The sequence below is a fragment of the Leuciscus leuciscus genome, assembly GCF_965113295.1.
Source record: "Leuciscus leuciscus genome assembly, chromosome: 9".
Classification (NCBI taxonomy): Eukaryota; Metazoa; Chordata; class Actinopteri; order Cypriniformes; family Leuciscidae; genus Leuciscus; species Leuciscus leuciscus.
In genome coordinates, this window is record NC_138733.1 from 27,006,435 (window position 1) to 27,025,545 (window position 19,111).

A 19,111-nucleotide genomic window follows, 5' to 3' on the forward strand; every position below is an offset into this window, starting at 1 on the left:
ATAACACCATCTCTGGTACAATCCATTCCACTCAAAGCATATATATATATGAAGAGATCAGATGCAAAAACCTCTAAATGCCATCTGAAATTTTCTTATAGAATGATAACTTTTATCAAGCTTGTATATTTAAGTTCAGTAATTTCACTTAAATGGCAATTAATAGGTAATCTTCATTGCCATTTAAGTGAAATTATTTAATTTAAATATACGAGCTTGATAAAAATGGCATTCAGATGGCATTTAGAGGCTTTTGCATCTGAACTCTTCATATATATGTGTGTGTGTGTGTGTGTGTGTGTGTGTGTGTGTGTGTGTGTGTGTGTGTGTGTGTGTGTGTGTGTGTGTGTGTGTGTGTGTGTGTGTGTGTGTGTGTGTGTGTGTGTGTGTGTGGCATCTACCACCACCTAGCGTTGAAACGGTTATGTTGCCATAGTAACCCTGTGTTTACTTGCGGCAGAGTGTCAGCACATCAGTCCTGTTTTATAGTGATTTGAATTTATATCTGACAGGTAAGACACCTTATTTTCGCTTAATGCTTTAATTCTAACTATTTATAATGTTTATCTTATTTAAAACACTGAATAGATTAAGACAAGAATTGATGGAGAAAAATCTTTGTTTTATAACGGAACTGATATCCTAACATGGTTATACAGGGCTGGTAAAATGGGACGCGGGGGGACGGAGTGTGGGGAGTGAATTTCGAGGGGGGACGGCGTTCCAGAAAAAAAAAAAAAAAAAAAGGTTATATTATATAGGCTATATATATTATTATTTTGTGGACATTGTAACGATTACTATATTTTATCTACAATATAATAGCTACATTAACGTAGCACAATATATTATAATAAAAACTTAGAGGGATATTGATATTTATCAATGGCATTCTGTAAAATTGGCTGCGCTATGTCGTCTTTTGTTATTGGCCAATGCCTGCAGACTGCAGCCAATGGAAATGCTTCTCTATCAGTGCGCGTCTTTCTTACTAAGTTACTCACAGAACTTCAAAACAGACCGCTTGAGGGAAATAAATAATCTTACCTTAAATCGTTCTCATAAATACTCAAATCGTGTTCTTCGAATTCTTCTGAGGTCAAACTTGTGGAAAAACAGGAATAATAGTAAGAGTAAGGTAGTTGTTAAGTTTAGGTATTGGGTAGGATTAAGGGATGTTGAATAAGCTATGCAGAATACGACATTAATATGTGCTTTATAAGTACTAATAAACAGCCAATATCCTAGTAATATGTTAATAAGCACCTAGTTAATAGTGAGAATTGGACCCTAAACTAAAGTGTTGCCTTGAAATTATTATTTATTTATTTTTGGTAATATATTGTAGTGTTAGTTGTTTTTTGGCAACAGTATGACTTTAATACAAGTGTTTAAAACAATAAAATAACTACATATTTGATATTAGTTATTATAGTCAAGTAATTATAAAACAATGACCTAAATTATTTAAAAACCAAATAATTACTTTGTCTCATTAGAAAAATGTCTAGGCTGACGGGATCTCCTGATAAGTTTCTGCCATCCGAGTGGAAGCATGCAAACCAGGTGCATTTCAGGAGTTCGGAGGCAGAACGAGCGCACTCAGAGAAACTGACAGCAGAGTGTCAGAGACTCATAGAGGAGAGCAACAAATCTACCAAACACATGCAACAGGATGCACAAAAGAAACTGGGTATGCAACGCTCAAAATGCATGAAACTGGAGGCCTTGCATGAGATGTGTAGTAAGACAGGAAGTGTAATGATGACACTTGACATTTTAAAGATAAGTGATAGAAATTATGAAAAGAGTAAGTTATTTCAGATAGGGTTATATTGATTTCCTTGATAAAGACATGTAACGTTAGTTGTTAAACTGTTCTAGCCTACTTCTTCTTCAGAGCAGAGAATCCTGGACATTAAATTCTGGAGGCAGGAACTGGAGAATAAGTTTGAGGAGATGGTGCAGGAGATCGAGAGCCTCATCATCTTCAAGAGCCGTGTGGAAAAGGCCTTGGAGAGCTGCTCTCAGCCTTTTCAAGTGACTTTGCAATGTCTGACTGAGAGGTACTTCTAACCGTAGAGCACAACCAGAGGAAAATTACTAAAATCAAGTGTTGAACTACATGACCAAATTGATCAAAAGTGACAGTAAAAACCTTTACATATTTCAAATAAAAGAACCCTGAAAAAAAGTATCACGTTTTCCACAAAAAAATATTAAGCAGCACAACTGTTTTCAACATTGATAATAATAAGAAATGTTTCTTGAGAAGCAAATCATCATATTAGAATGATTTCTGAAGGATCATGTGACATGTGACAGAGTTATGATCCTGAAAATTCAGCTTTACCATCACAGGAATAAATGACATTTAAAAGTATAATAAAATAAAAATCTGTTATTTTAAATTGTAATAATATTTAACTGTATTTTTGATAAATGCATAGCCTTGAGCATACGAGTTTCAAAAACATTAAAAAGTCTAGTGACCCGAACTTTTGAATGATAGTGTAATCCTAAATTAGGAGTGGTTAATTTGGCTTATAATTTACTAACCACCCCTAATTTTGGATTAGGCCGACATCATTCATTACAGTTCAAGCCTTTCACAAAAGGTCTCATTGGTTGCCTAATCATGTGATTTTTACGGGACATCCTCAGAGAGAAGCGTGTGGCGATTGACCTGGTGCATGATGGGGTGGAAGAGGAACTGTTGAAGGAGAAGGAGGTGATTGAGGGTGTGATGGTTCTTCTACAGCGAACACTGGAGCAGATCAACGAGCAGATCAGGTCAGTGACAAAACTCCAAGGACTAACTTATAAGGAATTTAATTGTCCTTGATATTTCTGTCTGTCAAACCTGTAAACGTTACAAATTATATAATAAAACAATTTATTTTTCAATGACAATAATAAGAATTCAATAAATAATAATTTTATAAAACGTCTCGGTTACGTATGGTAACCCTCGTTCCCCGAGGAGGGAATGGAGACGTGAGTCAGAAGTGATTCTGATGAATGGGGATCGCTTGCGAGAGCCTATCTACTTAGAGTGAAACTAAACGAGCCAATGCACATTGGCATGCGATAATTGCACCAGCTGCCGTGCATCGCGACGCAAGCATATAATGAGCAGCAGGTGCCTGGCATCCTTGTTTTTCCGCTGAGGAGCCGGACCTGTGACTCGGTCGTACAGCGGAAGCTCAGCAACTGTGGCGAGGGGACTCACGTCTCTGTTCCCTCCTCGGGGAACGAGGGTTACCATGCGTAACCGAGACGTTCCCCTTCATCAGCTCACTATGACGTGAGTCAGAAGTGATTCTGACGAATGGGGATGTCTACCAAAACGCCACGGCTGCTGGCCCTTTCAGCGCTCCGCTTGAGCCTCCTGGCCTGACCAGAATGTTGGGCAGAAGTAGGAGCTCTAAGCAGAGAAGGTCAGTCACTGCTGTTCCGCAAAACCCACTCACTTTGACTTGACTCACATCACTTTGATAACGCTGGGAAAACGTGCCCTTGGGGAAGGGAACGCTGCGGAAGCCACATCCTACCCCAGAGGGAGGCACTGTGATGGCTACACATATGGACTAGCCAAGCAGGGTAGCACAACATATGGCAGTCTTTGGGGTGGTTCCAGCCTAGTTATAGGGGGAAAGAACACTAGCAGAGACGATAGAGCGGGCTCTGTCTAGAGAAAGACACAGGCTCGTCCACAGAGGAGCTGATCGTGGAGGAGTACACATATGGGGTCGCCGCAGGGACCACTCCATATGGACACCCAGCCTAACACAGTTCCACAATGCATACGAGTGTAGGCCTGGCGTCAGATGCTCCGCAACATCTGACTGCCGCAGGGGTGACGGAGGAACTCACAGGGTTAGCCATTTCTGGGGAACACAACTAGAGCAAATAGACGCACATATCCGGCCTATGCGGGCCGACGCTAAGAATGGGTCCCTGACGCTACTGGGAATATACGGGAATATACCGGCTCTACACGGAGGCTATAGAATCTAGCGAACGTGTTAGGTGTCGTCCAGCCCGCAGCTCTACATATATCTGTCAGTAGCCGCGTTTCCACTGTCGGGCCAGGGCCGGGCCGTGCTAGTGCATGCCAGGGCCAGTCGCGTTTCCACTGTCACTTCCAGGGCTTGATCGGGGCTTACTCAGGGCCAACGGCCAGGATTTCTGGCCCGTCGAATACCTTGGGCCAGAGCGGGCCAGCTCGGGCTAGAGGAGTGGTTACAAACAGAGGCGGAGTTCACCTGAGTCGGGAGACGGCAGCGCCGGATGATTCTGTAAGCATTAAAGACTTTTAAAATAATTTAACTCGAGTTCATGTTTGAATGCCTTGTGTTTGTGATGCAAAAGACTATGCGCGCTAACAATTACCATAGTAAACATAGTAAACGCTTGAAGATACGCATAGTAAAAAAACAGTGAACGCTTGAAGAAATCAGACCAATCATAAAGGCTATCACAGTCATGTTTTTATTTTATCTGTCAGTAGCCTACGTCTCGTCTCTTTATACCAAACTATCATAAAATAAAGCAACTTTTTTTTCGGGAGCTTCCTCTGTTTCTCTGACGGAAAATATCTGTATGGGAGTCGAGAGAGTGCTGCTAAAGCTCCTCAGGTCGTATTTTTGGTGGCATATATTTGTAGAAATTATCATTCTTTCTAAATGTGAAGTAAATATGTCCTGTAACTACCAGATAAACAGAAACAGACGCGACTGAAGAAGTAAGTGTGTCCTCTTTCTTTTGTGAAATAGACCTAACAGTAATTTATTTCTGAGTGACTAATGTGCAATTTTGACATAAATTAATTCATTATGATCAATGTATCACTTTTTATTGTAAACCTGTGGTAAAACATCGATGCTTGGGTTTTAAATATTCAAGTAAACAACAAAAATGCCAGCAAACGGCCGCTTTTATCATGTTTGTTTTCAACGCTGTTTCCAGTGATTTCTGAATAGTTTTCTGATAAAACTTCCATTTGTTGGTGAATGGGATAGTGTGACGTTGTTCCAGAGAGGCGTGTTACGGGCGTGTTTTAGTGAAGCGCTGTGGAGCTTCTGGCCTGGCAGTGGAAACGCAGGCCCGGTGCTATTAGCCCGAGGCTATTAGCCTGGCACGGCCCATTTAAAGCCCTGGCCCGGCCCTGGCCCGACAGTGGAAACGCGGCTAGTGAGGCGCCTTGAGGCAGCGCCCAGGAGGAAGCAACACTTCTAGTTGAGTGTAGGGGTGTGACGATAACCGCATCACCGCAATATCACGTTAATGAGATGCCTACCGCGGTGTGAGGTCATCACCGCAGTTTTTTTTCTTTTTTTTTCCTGAAAGTTACAGGAGTGCATATGGTGTGTGATATGAACTATAAACACATTCATATTTGCTTATAATTTACTGTATTCTGCGAGTCCCATGTTCAAGGGCTTCTGGAGAAAAAAAAACGCTTCCTGCGCAAGGGAGGGACAGTCCATTAAACATATGGGGGATTTATTTTTTGTCTGATTATTATTAATTAACTGCTAGGTTTCAGTACTTGTGATGTTTACAGATAATGTTCAATTAAATACAAACAAACACAGGCATTAAAGACAAGCATAATGTAAACAGTTGGAGTTAGATTTTAATTGCAAGTAGCGATCTCTCTTATGTGGTAGCGTTATAGGCAATAACAGTTGACGGTGCTAGCCGAATGACATTATTCAAAAAATAGCCACGCATCTAGTGTCTAAGCCAAATACTGTGTCGCCTTTGAGGCAGGTGACAATTAAGGGGAAGCCGGTGAATTTGGACAAGGCAATATGCCGTATTTGTCGCACAAAAGTATCCGTCTTGCGAGGAAATACCACTAACTTAAGACCACATCTTAGAAAAATTAACCATCCTGTGGCGTTTGCTGGACTTAAGTGCAGCACACCTACCTTAGGTCGGCGACACACTGGCTGCGTGGCGTGTCCGTTTTTATTTCGGCTCCCATGTTAACAGGTTAGAGCTTGCACACTGCCTGCGTGAGACGCGCGTCTCAGTTGCGGCACGAGTCGCGCGGAAAACGCGTGCATGCTAGAAAATAGAACCGACGCCTATTTTTCACGCGACACGCAAGCCTGTTGGAAGCGTTTCCTGGCAAAATAGAATAGGAAAAGATGTTTGTATGTCATTAACCGCCAAACCGCGAGATTTGTTGCTTCTTTACCGCGGTAAGAAAAAATCCCATACCGTCACAGCCCTAGTTGAGTGTGCTCGCAACCCGAACGGGCAAGGCACGCCTTGGGCTTCGTAAGCCAAAGCGATGGCATCCACTATCCAGTGGGCCATCCTCTGCTTGGAGACAGCCTTTCCCTTCTGCTGGCCTCCGTAACAGACGAAGAGCTGATCTGAGGTCCGTTGCCCGGTTGCATAAAGCCCCTTAAGTGTAATTTTCCCTTAAGTTCGCCCTTATGTTTCCTTTAAACCAAAGGGTGTTGCAGAAAAAAAACCTTAAGTGTTACTTAAGGGTTTCTTTAAGTGAAACATCATAAACACTTAGAATTTCCCTTAAATGCTGTTTTTCACATAAGTAATCCCTTAAAAAGCGTTAAGTGTTGCATAACCCCTCATTTCCCAAAGTATAACTTAAGGTTTGGAAATCGTAACCTTAAGAGTAACGCGGACAAAAATAAGAAAACATCGCTGAATTTATGGAAACAGCTGAAGATCATTATGTGCCAAGAAGAATTTTAGGGATAGGGAGAACCCTTTGTTGCAAGAATTAAGATTTGATCGACGCGCAATATTTGACATCTTTTACAAACTAGACGGTGACCTTGACCATGTCACACATTGCAACCACTCTTTACCTGCGTTGTTACAACTTCTTGTAGCACTTTGTTTTTTTGCAACTGGGAGTTTTCAGACGGTAGTGGGAGATGTTTTCCACGTGCATAAATCATCTGTCAGCAGAGTGGTTAACTGGGTTGCGGGGGCTCTTTCCCATCATTTAAACGCAACGGTCAAGTTTCCATCCCGTCATGACCAGGAGATCATTCAAACCAGTTTTTTTCGGAAAGCAGGTTTTCATCGCATATGTGGTGTTATTGACGGCACACATATCAGAATACAGGCGTCCCAAACACACGTTAGTGTTTTGCGTATCTATGGCAACAACAGACTTTTATAACGTGAATCCAGGATCGCTGTTGTGAAACACTTAAATGTTTCCCTTACCTAAGAGAACCGTTTAAGAGATTATATGCAACACCCTTAAGTTATTCTCTTAGGTAAGGGGAAATCGCCCCTTAAGTATCATACTTAAGGGATAAACTTAAGGTGCTTTATGCAACCGGGCACTGAAGCTTTGCTTTCTTTCCACGTATAACCGCAAAGAGCAGACGGGACAGAGAAAAGCTAGGGCTGGGTCTGCCTCCTCCGAAGGCAGCGCTTGCAGGTTCACTACCTGATCCCTGCAGGGAGTGGTAGGAACCTTGGGCACAAGCCGGGGTCTCAGGATAACATGAGAGCTGGCATTCTAGGCACAATTCGTTGACCGAAAATGCTTGCAGGTCCCCTACCCTCTTGATGGAAGCCAGGGCAGTCAGGAGCACAGTCAGGAGCTCTTTAGTGACAAGATCTTTAACTCAGCTGACTGCAGTGGTTCAAAGGGAGGTCTCTGCAGTGCGCTGAGCACCAGAGATAGGTCCCAAGAGGGTATAGAGGCGGATTCAGTCTCCTCTTTCCCCTCAGGAACCTGACGATCAGGTCATGCTTTTCCAACGACTTACCTTCAAATGCATCGTGATGTGCGGCGGTAGCGGCAACATACACTTTGAGGGTGGGGGGGAGACAGCCTTCGCTCCAACCCATCTTGCAGGAAGGAAAGCACGACTCTGATTGGACATCTTCGGGAGTGGGAAGAACACCATTCAACGGATAGGTTCCACTTGTACGCAACTGTTGCAGTGCTGTCCTTACGGACCAGTTCTTGCTTGCCATGTAGTGGCCCTTTGAGGCGGCCCAGCGCAAGGCGTACTGTGAGTAACTCGAGGCAATTAATGTGCCAATGCAGTTGAGGCCCCGTCCACAGACCTGAAACTGCATGCCCGTTGTACATGGCCCGCCGGCTGGTGGCAGAGGCATCCGTGAAGACCACAGCATGCCTGGACACTTGTTCTAAGGGAACATCTGCCCGTAGAAACGAAGGGTCCGACCACGGGCTGAAGGTTTGGAGGTAGTGCGGGGTGACGTGCACCTGATACGTGCCGCTCTGCCACGCCCATCTCAGGACTCGGCCATGAAGCCAGTGCTGAAGCGGTCTCATATGAAGCAATCCGAGCGGCGTTACTGCGGCTGCGGATGCCATATGCCCCAGGAAAAAGTTTCAGTGGGACCGCTGTCCTGCTCCTGATTGTACTCAAGCAGTTCAACACTGACCGGACGTGCTCCTCTGCGAGTCGCGCTGTCTGGTTGACCGAGTCCAACTCCATACCGAGATAAGAGATGCCCAACAGGCTGAGGTGACGGAGCACCATGTCCCTGTGTTCACACAACTGATCTCGAGACTGAGCCAGGATCAGACAGTTGTCGAGATAGTTGAGAGAATACAAACGCCACGTTCAAAGAGTAGAACAATGGCTGCCTCCGCGACTTTCGTGAAGACACAGGGCAACAGGGACAGCCCGAAGGCCAGGACTTTGTACTGATATTCCCGACCCTCGAACGCAAACCGCAGGAACGGTCTGTGTCGAGGAAGAATCGAGAAATGAAAGTCTGATGTCTGATGGTACGGATTAGCCAGCGAGACGGGCTGGGAAGCGCTAGCCAGGCTCCCAGACACCGTGCAAGCGGGACCAACGGGACCACAGAGGTACCCGGGGTGGGGCAGCGAGGTGGAACACAGGGACTCGGCTCGGGAGGTACTGAGGCTGGGTGCTGCTTAGGCTGAGCAGGGGCGGAGGCAGCCGCAGGGGGGCGCCCTCGGCGACGAGCAGACGGAGTGGGTGGAGGCAGCAGCTGGTCGTCGGGGCAGGGATGTGCTTAATCGCCTCCGTCTGCTTCTGTGCTGTGGAAAACTGCTGAGCAAAGTTTTCCACAGCGTCGCCGAAGAGGCCGGCCTGGCAGACGGGCGTTGAGGAACCGCACTTTGTTGGGTCCAGGGTTCAGGAACCGCACTTTGTCTGGGTTTTTGCCAGGTTCAGCCACAGGTGCCGCTCTTGGACCACTAACGTGGACATCGCCCGACCCAGTGAGCGTGCAGTGACTTTCGTCGCCTGGAGGGTGAGGTCTGTTGCTGTACGCAGTTCCTGCATAACCCCTGGGCCGGAACTACCCTCAAGCAATTCCTTGAGCCCCTTGGCCTGGTAGACCTGCAGGATGCAGGCAGCTTCTCCACAGGCTGAGTAAGCCTTGTCCGCGAGAGCAGACGAGAACTTACACGCCCGGGAGGGGAGGTGTGGATTTCCCCGCCAGGAGGTAGCGGTCTTGGGAGACAGCTACATCGCCACAGACTGCTCCACCAGGGGGATTCCCCACGTAACCCTTCGCCGCTCTGCCGTTGAGGGTAGTGAGGGAGGAAGAGGCACCAGAACGGTTTCGGGCAGAAAAAGGTGCCGTCCATGCTCTGGTAACCTCTTCATGCACTACCGGAAAGAAAGGCACAGAGGGGGGGCCGCCCTGAGATACCAATCGTCCAGCCGCAAAGGTTCGGGACACGGTGTAGGGTTCCACTCGAGCCCGACACTTGCGGTGGCCCAGGAAAGCATAGTCGTGGGCTCTGGGGCTCTGGGTCATGAGTCATCCATGAGCGCCATTTCAGCGTGCCTTTAGCCCAAGCACGTGATACAGCGATCATGCCTGTCAGCCGGAGTCAAACATTGGCCACATCCAGAAACACACGATCTGAATGACATCTTGAAAAAGACGCAGACAGATCGTGTTAGCTCTTTTAGAAGTGCTCTGAGGTGCTGAAACGCACATGGAGATAGCCGCTACACACCAGGAATGCAACCCAGTGTGAGCACTCACTCTCAATCGTCACACCCACCGAACCGACAAAGCTGTGAAATAAGCTGTTTATGCTGAGAGAGAAAATGCAGAGAGATCGCGACCCTCGCTGTCAGCGCCGTCACACCTACACCACAAACCAGAGGTTCTTCTTGGCAGAGACTCGAAGACACTGCATACACCGTCTGGCTCCGAAACGAAAGACAAGAATACGAGCCAATGTGCATTGGCTCGTTTAGTTTCACTTCAAGTAGATAGGCTCTCGCAAGCGATCCCCATTCGTCAGAATCACTTCTGACTCATAGTGTCATATGAGTCATAGTGAGCTGACGAAGGGGAACAATATTTTGTTTCAAATAATAAAAAATGTGTATGATGTAGCTGCTTTAAATTTAATTGCAAATTAAACTAATTGCTACTTACTGTAGCAATTGATGAGTTATTCAAAAGTGTTTAAAATATGGCACTGAATCCTTGAATTATATTGTCTTGTTCAATAAAATTCTCACTAGTTATATAAACGTCAATTTACTCAAAACTAAATTGTAGTTTGTAAATGATTCCTGTACTTTTCAGGCTCATTCGTTCAGTGAAGTACTATCTGGAAAAGGACTTGCAGGACAAATTTCAGGCCGAACGCATCGATGATTTCTGCTCTCTTCTCACGAACACATCGCCTGATTTAAAAGAAGGGAATTCAAACTTAAGTGTTGGGTAAGATAACATGTTTATGATACAATATTTAAAAATCTAATTCTGGTTTATAAATATATTATCAGACTATTCAAATGTTAACAGATTTAGGTTTTCCCCAAAAATAAATCCCTTTGCAAACCTATTTCCTTTACCGTTTCCAGAATTGCAGTGACTCCTGAGGAATGGGAGAGCCTCTGCAACTTAAACATTAGCAAAGCTGAGAATGAGAAGAATAACTCTCTTTCTCTGAGAGCTCTTGTGGCAAGCTTGCTAAAGCAGACGTCTGCAGACATGCACAGACAGTATGAGGCTACGGGAAGAGCATTTGAGCTGCGCATACAGGAGACCAAAACTGCCAAAACACAGCTTGAAAACCAGCTCAATGAGGTTGGTTGTACTTGTGAATTGAAGGGATAGTTCACCCAAGATTTTAAATTCTCTCATCAATTACTTACCCTCATGCAATCCCTGATGTATATGACTTTCTTTCTTCAGATAAGCACAAACAAAGATTTTTAGGGAAATAATCAATCTCTGTGAGTCCATATAATGCCACTGAATGTGTGTCACTCAGTTGATGCTTGAGTTGGTACTTCTTTTGAATAAGTAATTACGTCATGACCACTAAAAAAGTATGTTCTATATTATATGAATGTGTAGCCTGGCAAGCCAGACGTACATCAAGATGTTTAGTCTGGCAACTCACCATAGACACGGTCAATCTGATGGGTGGGATAAACGGCTGTCTTTCAAATTCCCTCTGCACACAATAGGACAGCGCTTCAACCAACCAGAGCGTTTTCCCAACAGCGGAGCTAACGTTAGTTGATAGATTCAACTTTTAAATCTGGCCGACAAAACTACGAACACATCTTCCTTTTTTTAAGAATGACTTAAGTGCCGTTCTTTGTTCTTTTCTCAAAGAAAAACGTAACTCCAAGTCCTCCAGAGTTGCGGCCAAAGCCGATTCGAAAGACCGCTGTTCTCCATCCGCAGCAGCCGTCATTCTTTGTATTCAAGTAGCAGGGAACCGTCACAACTCTGTCGTCATATGTTAAGCCCGCCCCCGCCTACTCTATACACGACGTGATTGGCCTGACCCAATTTAGGTTTTTGCAGCAAAAAGGTCTATTGAGAGTTGCTAGACTGACCCTGGCTGCAAAATAATTTTGCTGCCGCTAGGGTGCGTCTAGATTTCTAGGCTAATGAATGTGTGTAGTATGAATGTAATCTGGACGTACTACTTTCGCCATGTTGTCAGTATCATGACAGGGAAGTATGCGATTTTGGATGCAGCCAATGACTTCAGAAGTTAAACGATAGGTGTGTGTGTGTCTCACCCCACCCACCCCACCCCATCCCACCCCATCCCACCCCATGATCGCTCGTATGACAGTAGACCAGAACACAATAATATGTAGTTAAAAAAAAATATATATATTTTAGTATTTTTCTTACACACACCTATCGTTTCACTTCAGAACAGAAGACATTGATTCATCCACTGAGGTTGTATGAATTACCAGCACGATCGCTGTGTGTGACTGTGACCACCCATTCAATGGCATTATATGGACTCATTATTTTCCTAAAAATCTGAAGAAAGTAAGTCATGAGGGTGAGGAAATGATGAGGGAATGAAAATGTTTGGGTAAACTATCCCTTTAAGGCATCATAACATTATAATGAGCAGTAAAAGTTTATATTTACATTGAGATATGTTAAAGATTATATTTAACAGTGTCATTAAATGTGTTTTTTTTTATGCGAGTGTTAGATGATGGCAAAGGTAATCTTAATGTAAAAATAGGGGAAATAATCATGAACAGTTAAAGAATACAGAGAGCAAATATTGGCAGAAATGATTCATTAAAATAATTTAATATTATAATTAATAATATTTGCTGATAATATATTGTGGATTCCTAGCTTTATACTGTAATAAGCTGGATAATTAAAAATCAAAAATGTATATTTTAAGTAAAACATTATTTATTAATTTACTTACTATTAAGTTTCTATTAAGTTATCTTTAGGGCTTCATTCTAGGTTTTGTTGTTGTTGTTATAATTTGACTAGTTTTATATGTCTGTGCTCTCTCAAAGCTGCTAGCAGAGATAGCAAATCAAGAAAAGAATCTGGAGGCTCTAAAAGTGGCTATCGCAGAGAAAGAAGCTCCACTGAAAGTGGCTCAGACGCGACTGTCCGCTCGCAGCCAAAGGCCCAACGTTGAGCTCTGCCACGACCCGGCTCAAATGCGACTGCTGGCAGAGGTCAAGGAGCTCGCTAACAACATCGAGAGGTAAAGGAAAGGGTTTGGATGTTACCAAACATATAACATTAATTGCATGTCCTAATATGCTAGTATTATCCCCAATAAAAGCATTTTCCCTCTATGGTTTCTGCATTAGACTAGCCGAGGCGTTCCAGTTTTCAGAGATGAAACTGAAAGCTCTAGCAAGCAGCCAGTTGAGCCTGGAGGAGGAGATCCAGGTGAAGACCAACTCTCTGTACATAGATGAGGTGATCTGCCTTCAGCAACGTCAGCCTGTTGTTATTCACAACTTCTGAACAGAGCTCATGTACGACGGAAATGCCTAGTGTAGTTAATGGTGTTTTGGAAGAAGAGTTTCCTTTAAATCATTTAAAGTTATTTTGATGGTTTCAATACAACATGTAATGTCTTTAAAAATCCCTACTGGGATGTTTTCTCTTAGAATCTGTTTGTTGCACACAGCCTATTGAAAGAGATGTTTTGATAAAATGTCTTTAAAAAAATGCAAAATTAAAAATACTAGTGCAAAATGCCAGTGCAAAATCAGTTGTTGTGTGTGTTTTTAATAATTGTTGGTTGGGTGTTTGAGTGCTCATTGTTACAATTACACAGCAAAAGTTCAGTGACATTTTTATTTGTGCATGGTAGAAAGCACACTGTGAACAGTTTGTGAATAGGCTACTACAAATAATGCCCATGATAGAGACTGTGAACGCATTGAATAGGATATGTTTAGTTGGTGAATAGCTTAGGTTACTATTACACAGTAGCGATAACGTTAAACGCACCAGAATGAAATATAATATTCAGAAGCAAACAGCATAGCTGACTTACAGATTCAGTTAACATCCACAAATGAATAAGCGTGTCGATTCAGGGAGCAGTGCAAAGTGCCCGTGCAAAATCAGTTTTTGTGTGTGTTTTTAGTAATTGTTGGTTTGGTGTATTTGAGTGCTCATTGTTACAATTACACAGCAAAAGTTCGGAGACATTTTTATTTGTGCATGGTAGAAAGCAAATAGCCTACTGATACTGACATAATGACATACAATAAATGTGGAAAATTGAACTACATGATTCAGGGAGCAGGCTGAGGCTACACAGTGAACTCCGAGAAAACGCTGCTTAAGCTCCGCTGCTTTCTTCGACCCTCTCTGTCTCTGGTCCTGGGCTGTGCTCACTCAGTGTCAGTGTGAGAGGGCGAGTGGCCAGCGGCTAGAGCGGCAAAAGCCAGTGTGTGCTTCTTTTACCGAAATATATTTAACGATATCTTTTGCATTTCTAATCCAAACAATGTCAAACTTGCCACTGCACTTACTCATGCCCGTAGCAAGTCAAGTTTTTTTTGTATAGCGCTTTTCACAATACAGATTGCATCAAAGCAGCTTCACAGTATTAAATTAAAATAATACAACAAAGTTTGTTTCAAGAGGAATTTATTGATTGATAAAATTAAATTAGATATCCCCAAAATATCCCCAAGCAAGACACCTGTCAAGTTTGAAATCCATCAGACTAACGGTTCGAGACATATGCGAATAACACACACACACACACAGACAGAAAGACGTTCCCGTAATTTATAGATAGATATAATATACAGAAGTAAACAGCGTAGGTGACTTACAAATTCAGTTAACATCCACAAATGAATAAGCGCGACGATTCAGGGAGCAGGCTACACAGTGAACTCGACGATTCAGGGAGCAGGTTACACAGTGAACTCGACGATTCAGGGAGCAGGCTACACAGTGAACTCGACGATTCAGGGAGCTGGCTACACAGTGAACTCGACGATTCAGGGAGCAGGTTACACAGTGAACTCGACGATTCAGGGAGCAGGTTACACAGTGAACTCGACGATTCAGGGAGCAGGTTACACAGTGAACTCGACGATTCAGGGAGCAGGTTACACAGTGAACTCGACGATTCAGGGAGCAGGCTACACAGTGAACTCGACGATTCAGGGAGCAGGCTACACAGTGAACTCGACGATTCAGGGAGCAGGTTACACAGTGAACTCGACGATTCAGGGAGCAGGTTACACAGTGAACTCGACGATTCAGGGAGCAGGTTACACAGTGAACTCGACGATTCAGGGAGCAGGCTACACAGTGAACTCGACGATTCAGGGAGCAGGTTACACAGTGAACTCGACGATTCAGGGAGCAGGTTACACAGTGAACTCGACGATTCAGGGAGCAGGCTACACAGTGAACTCGACGATTCAGGGAGCTGGCTACACAGTGAACTCGACGATTCAGGGAGCAGGCTACACAGTGAACTCGACGATTCAGGGAGCAGGCTACACAGTGAACTCGACGATTCAGGGAGCAGGCTACACAGTGAACTCGACGATTCAGGGAGCTGGCTACACAGTGAACTCGACGATTCAGGGAGCAGGCTACACAGTGAACTTGACGATTCAGGGAGCAGGCTACACAGTTGACTCCGAAAAAATGCTACGCTTGAGCAAACAGTTTGTGAATAGGTTAGAAGTAAACAGTGTAGCTGACAGAGTGTTTATGTCAGAATGTTTATTTTTAAACCACAACCTTCTAAGTGCTTCTTTTACTGATATATTTAATGATCTTTTGCATTTCTAATCCAAACAACGTCAAACTTGGCACTGCACTTACTCATGCCCATAGCAAGACACCTGTCAAGTTTGAAATCCATCGGACTAACGGTTCGAGAGATATGCAAAAACCACACACACACACACACACACACACACACACACACACACAGAAAGACGTTCCCGTAATTTATAGATAGATATAATATATAGAAGTAAACAGCGTCTGCTTACAGATTCAGTTAACATCGCGATGATTCAGGCAGCAGGCGACAGACGTTTCTGTAATCTATAGATAGAAATAAAAAAGATTATCCCAACTTGATTCTAGTCTTAAAACATGAATTGGTTTATATATATATATATAAAAAAAATGGAATCCTCATAATTCATTATACAGAAATGAACAAATAATAAGGTATACCAAAATTATCAGTTTTTTTGAAAATAATTTCATCATCATGGGAGGGGTATCAAGTACACACATCTCTATGGTAATGATAAATCAGTCAGACCAAGTAAAAAGCACGAAACAGATCTGAAGAAAAACTGCTGTCACATCAGCTCTTCAAATATTAGGTAAGAGACCATTTTAACAGTTTTGAAAATAAAGGTGCTGTTGTTGTGTCTTTTTTGTAACTAATAATGTCAAATATGACTGTATTTTTATTATTGTCATAGTTGTGCTTTAAACAGACATGATTTCCGTATTTCTCTCATTATATTAGTCTGAAATGCTGCAAACATTGCTGTTCATCTTAACGCTCGTTCAAATGACAGACTGTTGTGGTTTTGGTGAGTGTCAACTTGTGTATTGCAATTTCATCATGGTCTTATTACTCGATTTATAGAGAACAAGTATATTTTCTTTTGACTGTTTAGTCATGAATACATTTCAAATATTTAAGAATCACCATATAAATGGTCTGATTAAATGTTTTGACTATATTGTTTTATACACTTTTCTGAACTTGTCAAGTGTCTGAAAACCCCATCATCTGCTGCACTTCTATGACTTTTACAGATATTTATTTATGACTTGTTCTGTTTTTCCAGTTTAAGAAATATAACTGGGTGTAATAAGTGAAAAACAAAATAATCAATTAATGATGTCAATAATTTTAAAATGATGTTTGTCTCTTTGATATGAGCCATTGATTTTAATACCATGTTGTAAACAAAAAAACACTTGAAAATATTAAATGTAATAAAACTACAGTATTGCGAAAGGTTTTTTTATTTTGGTTTTTCATTTCAGACCCTGATGAACCGACTAACTTCTCCATTAGCGTAGATGACAACTTCACTGGAGAGGCTGGTTTGTGCATCAATGTATTCTGTTTTTTCACTGTCCCTCAAAGTGTCCCAGAACCCATTACAAGAACCTGGTTCAAAGGACATCCACAAAACCCAACTGTTGAAGTTCCTTTTAGGGCCAGTTATGCTGGACGCTTTCTTTGCGAGAAAGAGTGCAGCTTTATGCTGAAAAACCTGGTTCAGGGTGAATCTGATGGTGAATACAGATTGAAACTGGAATGGGGACAAGGAAAAGTGTATATCTTTCCTCAGACAGTAACAATTACTGTAAAAGGTTGGTTGTGTGTTTGCATGTATGCAGTTTTAACACAGAAAGTTGCACACACATCCAGATTAATTTATAGCATTTCTGACTCATTGTTGACTGACTCAAAACATTGTTTTTAGAGCTCAACCAGAAACCGACTATAAACGTCCCACAACTCACAGCGGGAGAGAAGGCAGAGATATCCTGCGAAGTTCCAGGAGATTGCATGAATCCCATAGCAGATATTGTTTGGACAGGGATTGAGCCTGATGAAATTAGACCTACAGCTTCTGGAGTTCCTGGCAGTGAAAAGCACTATTCAGTATTGACTTTTCATCCTGAGCCTGAACATCACAATACTAAGCTCACCTGCACAGTCATTTTTCAAAAAAGCATACAGACCGAAAGTACTGTGATCCTTACAGTAAGACGTATGTATTATTTCACTTATAACACATCATAATTTCACATTTTAAGTAAGGTGATGAAGACCATTTAAAAAAAAAAACTTGTTATAATTTTTCTTCAGATGCCCCTAAAATCCTGAATAGCTCCTGTTGTTTGGTGGGGGGTGATGATTTGATCTGCATGTGTGTCGGCAGTGGTGTGCCATTACCCCAGATACACTGGACGATTCTGGACGGTGAATATTACAGCACTGCTTCAGCAACGAACACCAGCAGCGTCATCACCATCTCCATTGCTAGTTTCAGGAACCTCAAAGCTACCATTGAATGTGTCAGTACGAATCTCATTGGTATGGCAGAAGTGGAAATCCAAGTGCACAATCATGCTGAGAAACCCAAAGGTAGGCAGGACAAAATCATGCATTTTACAAACATTTGACAATGTCTGCCATAGTGACAAACATCTGTATGAATTAACTATCATTCTGAAGTTGGCTTCTTGTATGAAATTTCCTTTATTCTTCTCTCATGTTTTAGTAAGTTGGAGTTTGTCCACCCCTTGGATATTTTTTACCCTTTCAGTTGTTGTAAATGTCATCTTCATTTCCTGTTTGACTGTCATACGGTAAGAACTTCATAAACTCAAGAAAATTCAGTTGGCTGGCCATTTAGTGTTAAATGTTTGTATTAGTCACTAATGCCACACATTCTACCATTACCATTTTGACAGAAGGAGAGAAAAACATAAGGAACCAAATGATGACAACCATGTCTACATGACTTCAATGAAGAGAGAGGAATCTGTGTATGAGACTGTTAAAATGTCTTCAGAGAGATCTTAGTGGTTTGATAAACACATTACAGCATTTATACACCAAGTGGCTTTTCTTACACAGGATAAAGTGAAACAGTTAGCATGCATATTAGCATGTGCTAATGTCTTAAAACTCCAAATTTAATGGCATTTATTTGTGTCACTTACGCCAGCAAAATGCTTTTGGAAAAGCAGTTTCACAATCTGTGTATCATTATCAGTGTTTTAGAAGAGTTTTTTAATCCTTATTTTAAGATATTTTGATAAATAAAAACTGTGATTGTAGTCAAAATGTCTTTCATTTTCTTTTGATTGTTTCAATACAGCATAAAATGATCTTTAAGATAAAAAGTTTGACAAAACTCAAACTGTAAAAGAGTATTTCGGCTGATTCTCTCAGGTCTACTTTTTAATTTCTTCTTTGAATCTGTTTGTCAGTTCACTTTTCGCAATGTTAGACAGTAATATTAAGATGTCCCATGATCTTAAAGCAGCACTCAGTAACTTCGGGACTTCTTCGCTGTATTCTCGCTTTTTGCTCGCAGGTTTCTCTCTAGAGCTCCCCCCACAGCTTCGGAATAGATATTTGACAACACTGTTGTAAAAACTTGTTGTTGATTCTCAGACACCAGAGGCTATAGATCAACGACATCAAAGCAGACGGGACATTCTTTAAAACGTCTTCTTCATTCGGGTTCGGACAGCGTGAGGGAGCGCAATAATGACAGCATTTTAGCAGATTTCTTTTGGCCGTAAAGCAATTGTTTACATCGCGAGACCTGAT

The 19,111-nt window shown here is 42.4% G+C and overlaps 2 protein-coding genes across 2 annotated transcripts; both read left to right on the forward strand.

Annotated features, from left to right (window-relative positions):
- Positions 1–341: 341 nt before the first annotated feature.
- On the forward strand, positions 342–13,518 carry tekt1 (tektin 1). Its single transcript, XM_082178828.1, has 8 exons — positions 342–512; positions 1,500–1,693; positions 1,901–2,066; positions 2,665–2,793; positions 10,570–10,707; positions 10,851–11,076; positions 12,795–12,991; positions 13,101–13,518. Exons 2-8 carry the CDS (start codon positions 1,504–1,506, stop codon positions 13,258–13,260), a joined length of 1,206 nt encoding a protein of 401 aa, XP_082034954.1. The 5' UTR covers positions 342–512; positions 1,500–1,503; the 3' UTR covers positions 13,261–13,518.
- A 2,797-nt stretch (positions 13,519–16,315) lies between these two features.
- Positions 16,316–18,355, forward strand: LOC309506558 (sialic acid-binding Ig-like lectin 10; the record flags this gene model as incomplete). Its single annotated transcript, XM_082180401.1, has 6 exons — positions 16,316–16,337; positions 16,801–17,133; positions 17,247–17,537; positions 17,636–17,914; positions 18,051–18,138; positions 18,244–18,355. The coding sequence occupies 6 exons, from the start codon at positions 16,316–16,318 to the stop codon at positions 18,353–18,355; spliced, it is 1,125 nt and encodes a 374-aa protein (XP_082036527.1).
- Positions 18,356–19,111: the final 756 nt, after the last annotated feature.

Coding starts and splice junctions, on each gene's coding strand:
- tekt1 (XM_082178828.1), top strand. CDS start 1,504: ATGTCTAGGCTGACGGGATCTCCTGATAAGTTTCTGCCATCCGAGTGG. Junction 2,794..10,569: donor CAGATCAACGAGCAGATCAG/GTCAGTGACAAA, acceptor TGTACTTTTCAG/GCTCATTCGTTCAGTGAAGT. Junction 10,708..10,850: donor AATTCAAACTTAAGTGTTGG/GTAAGATAACAT, acceptor TACCGTTTCCAG/AATTGCAGTGACTCCTGAGG.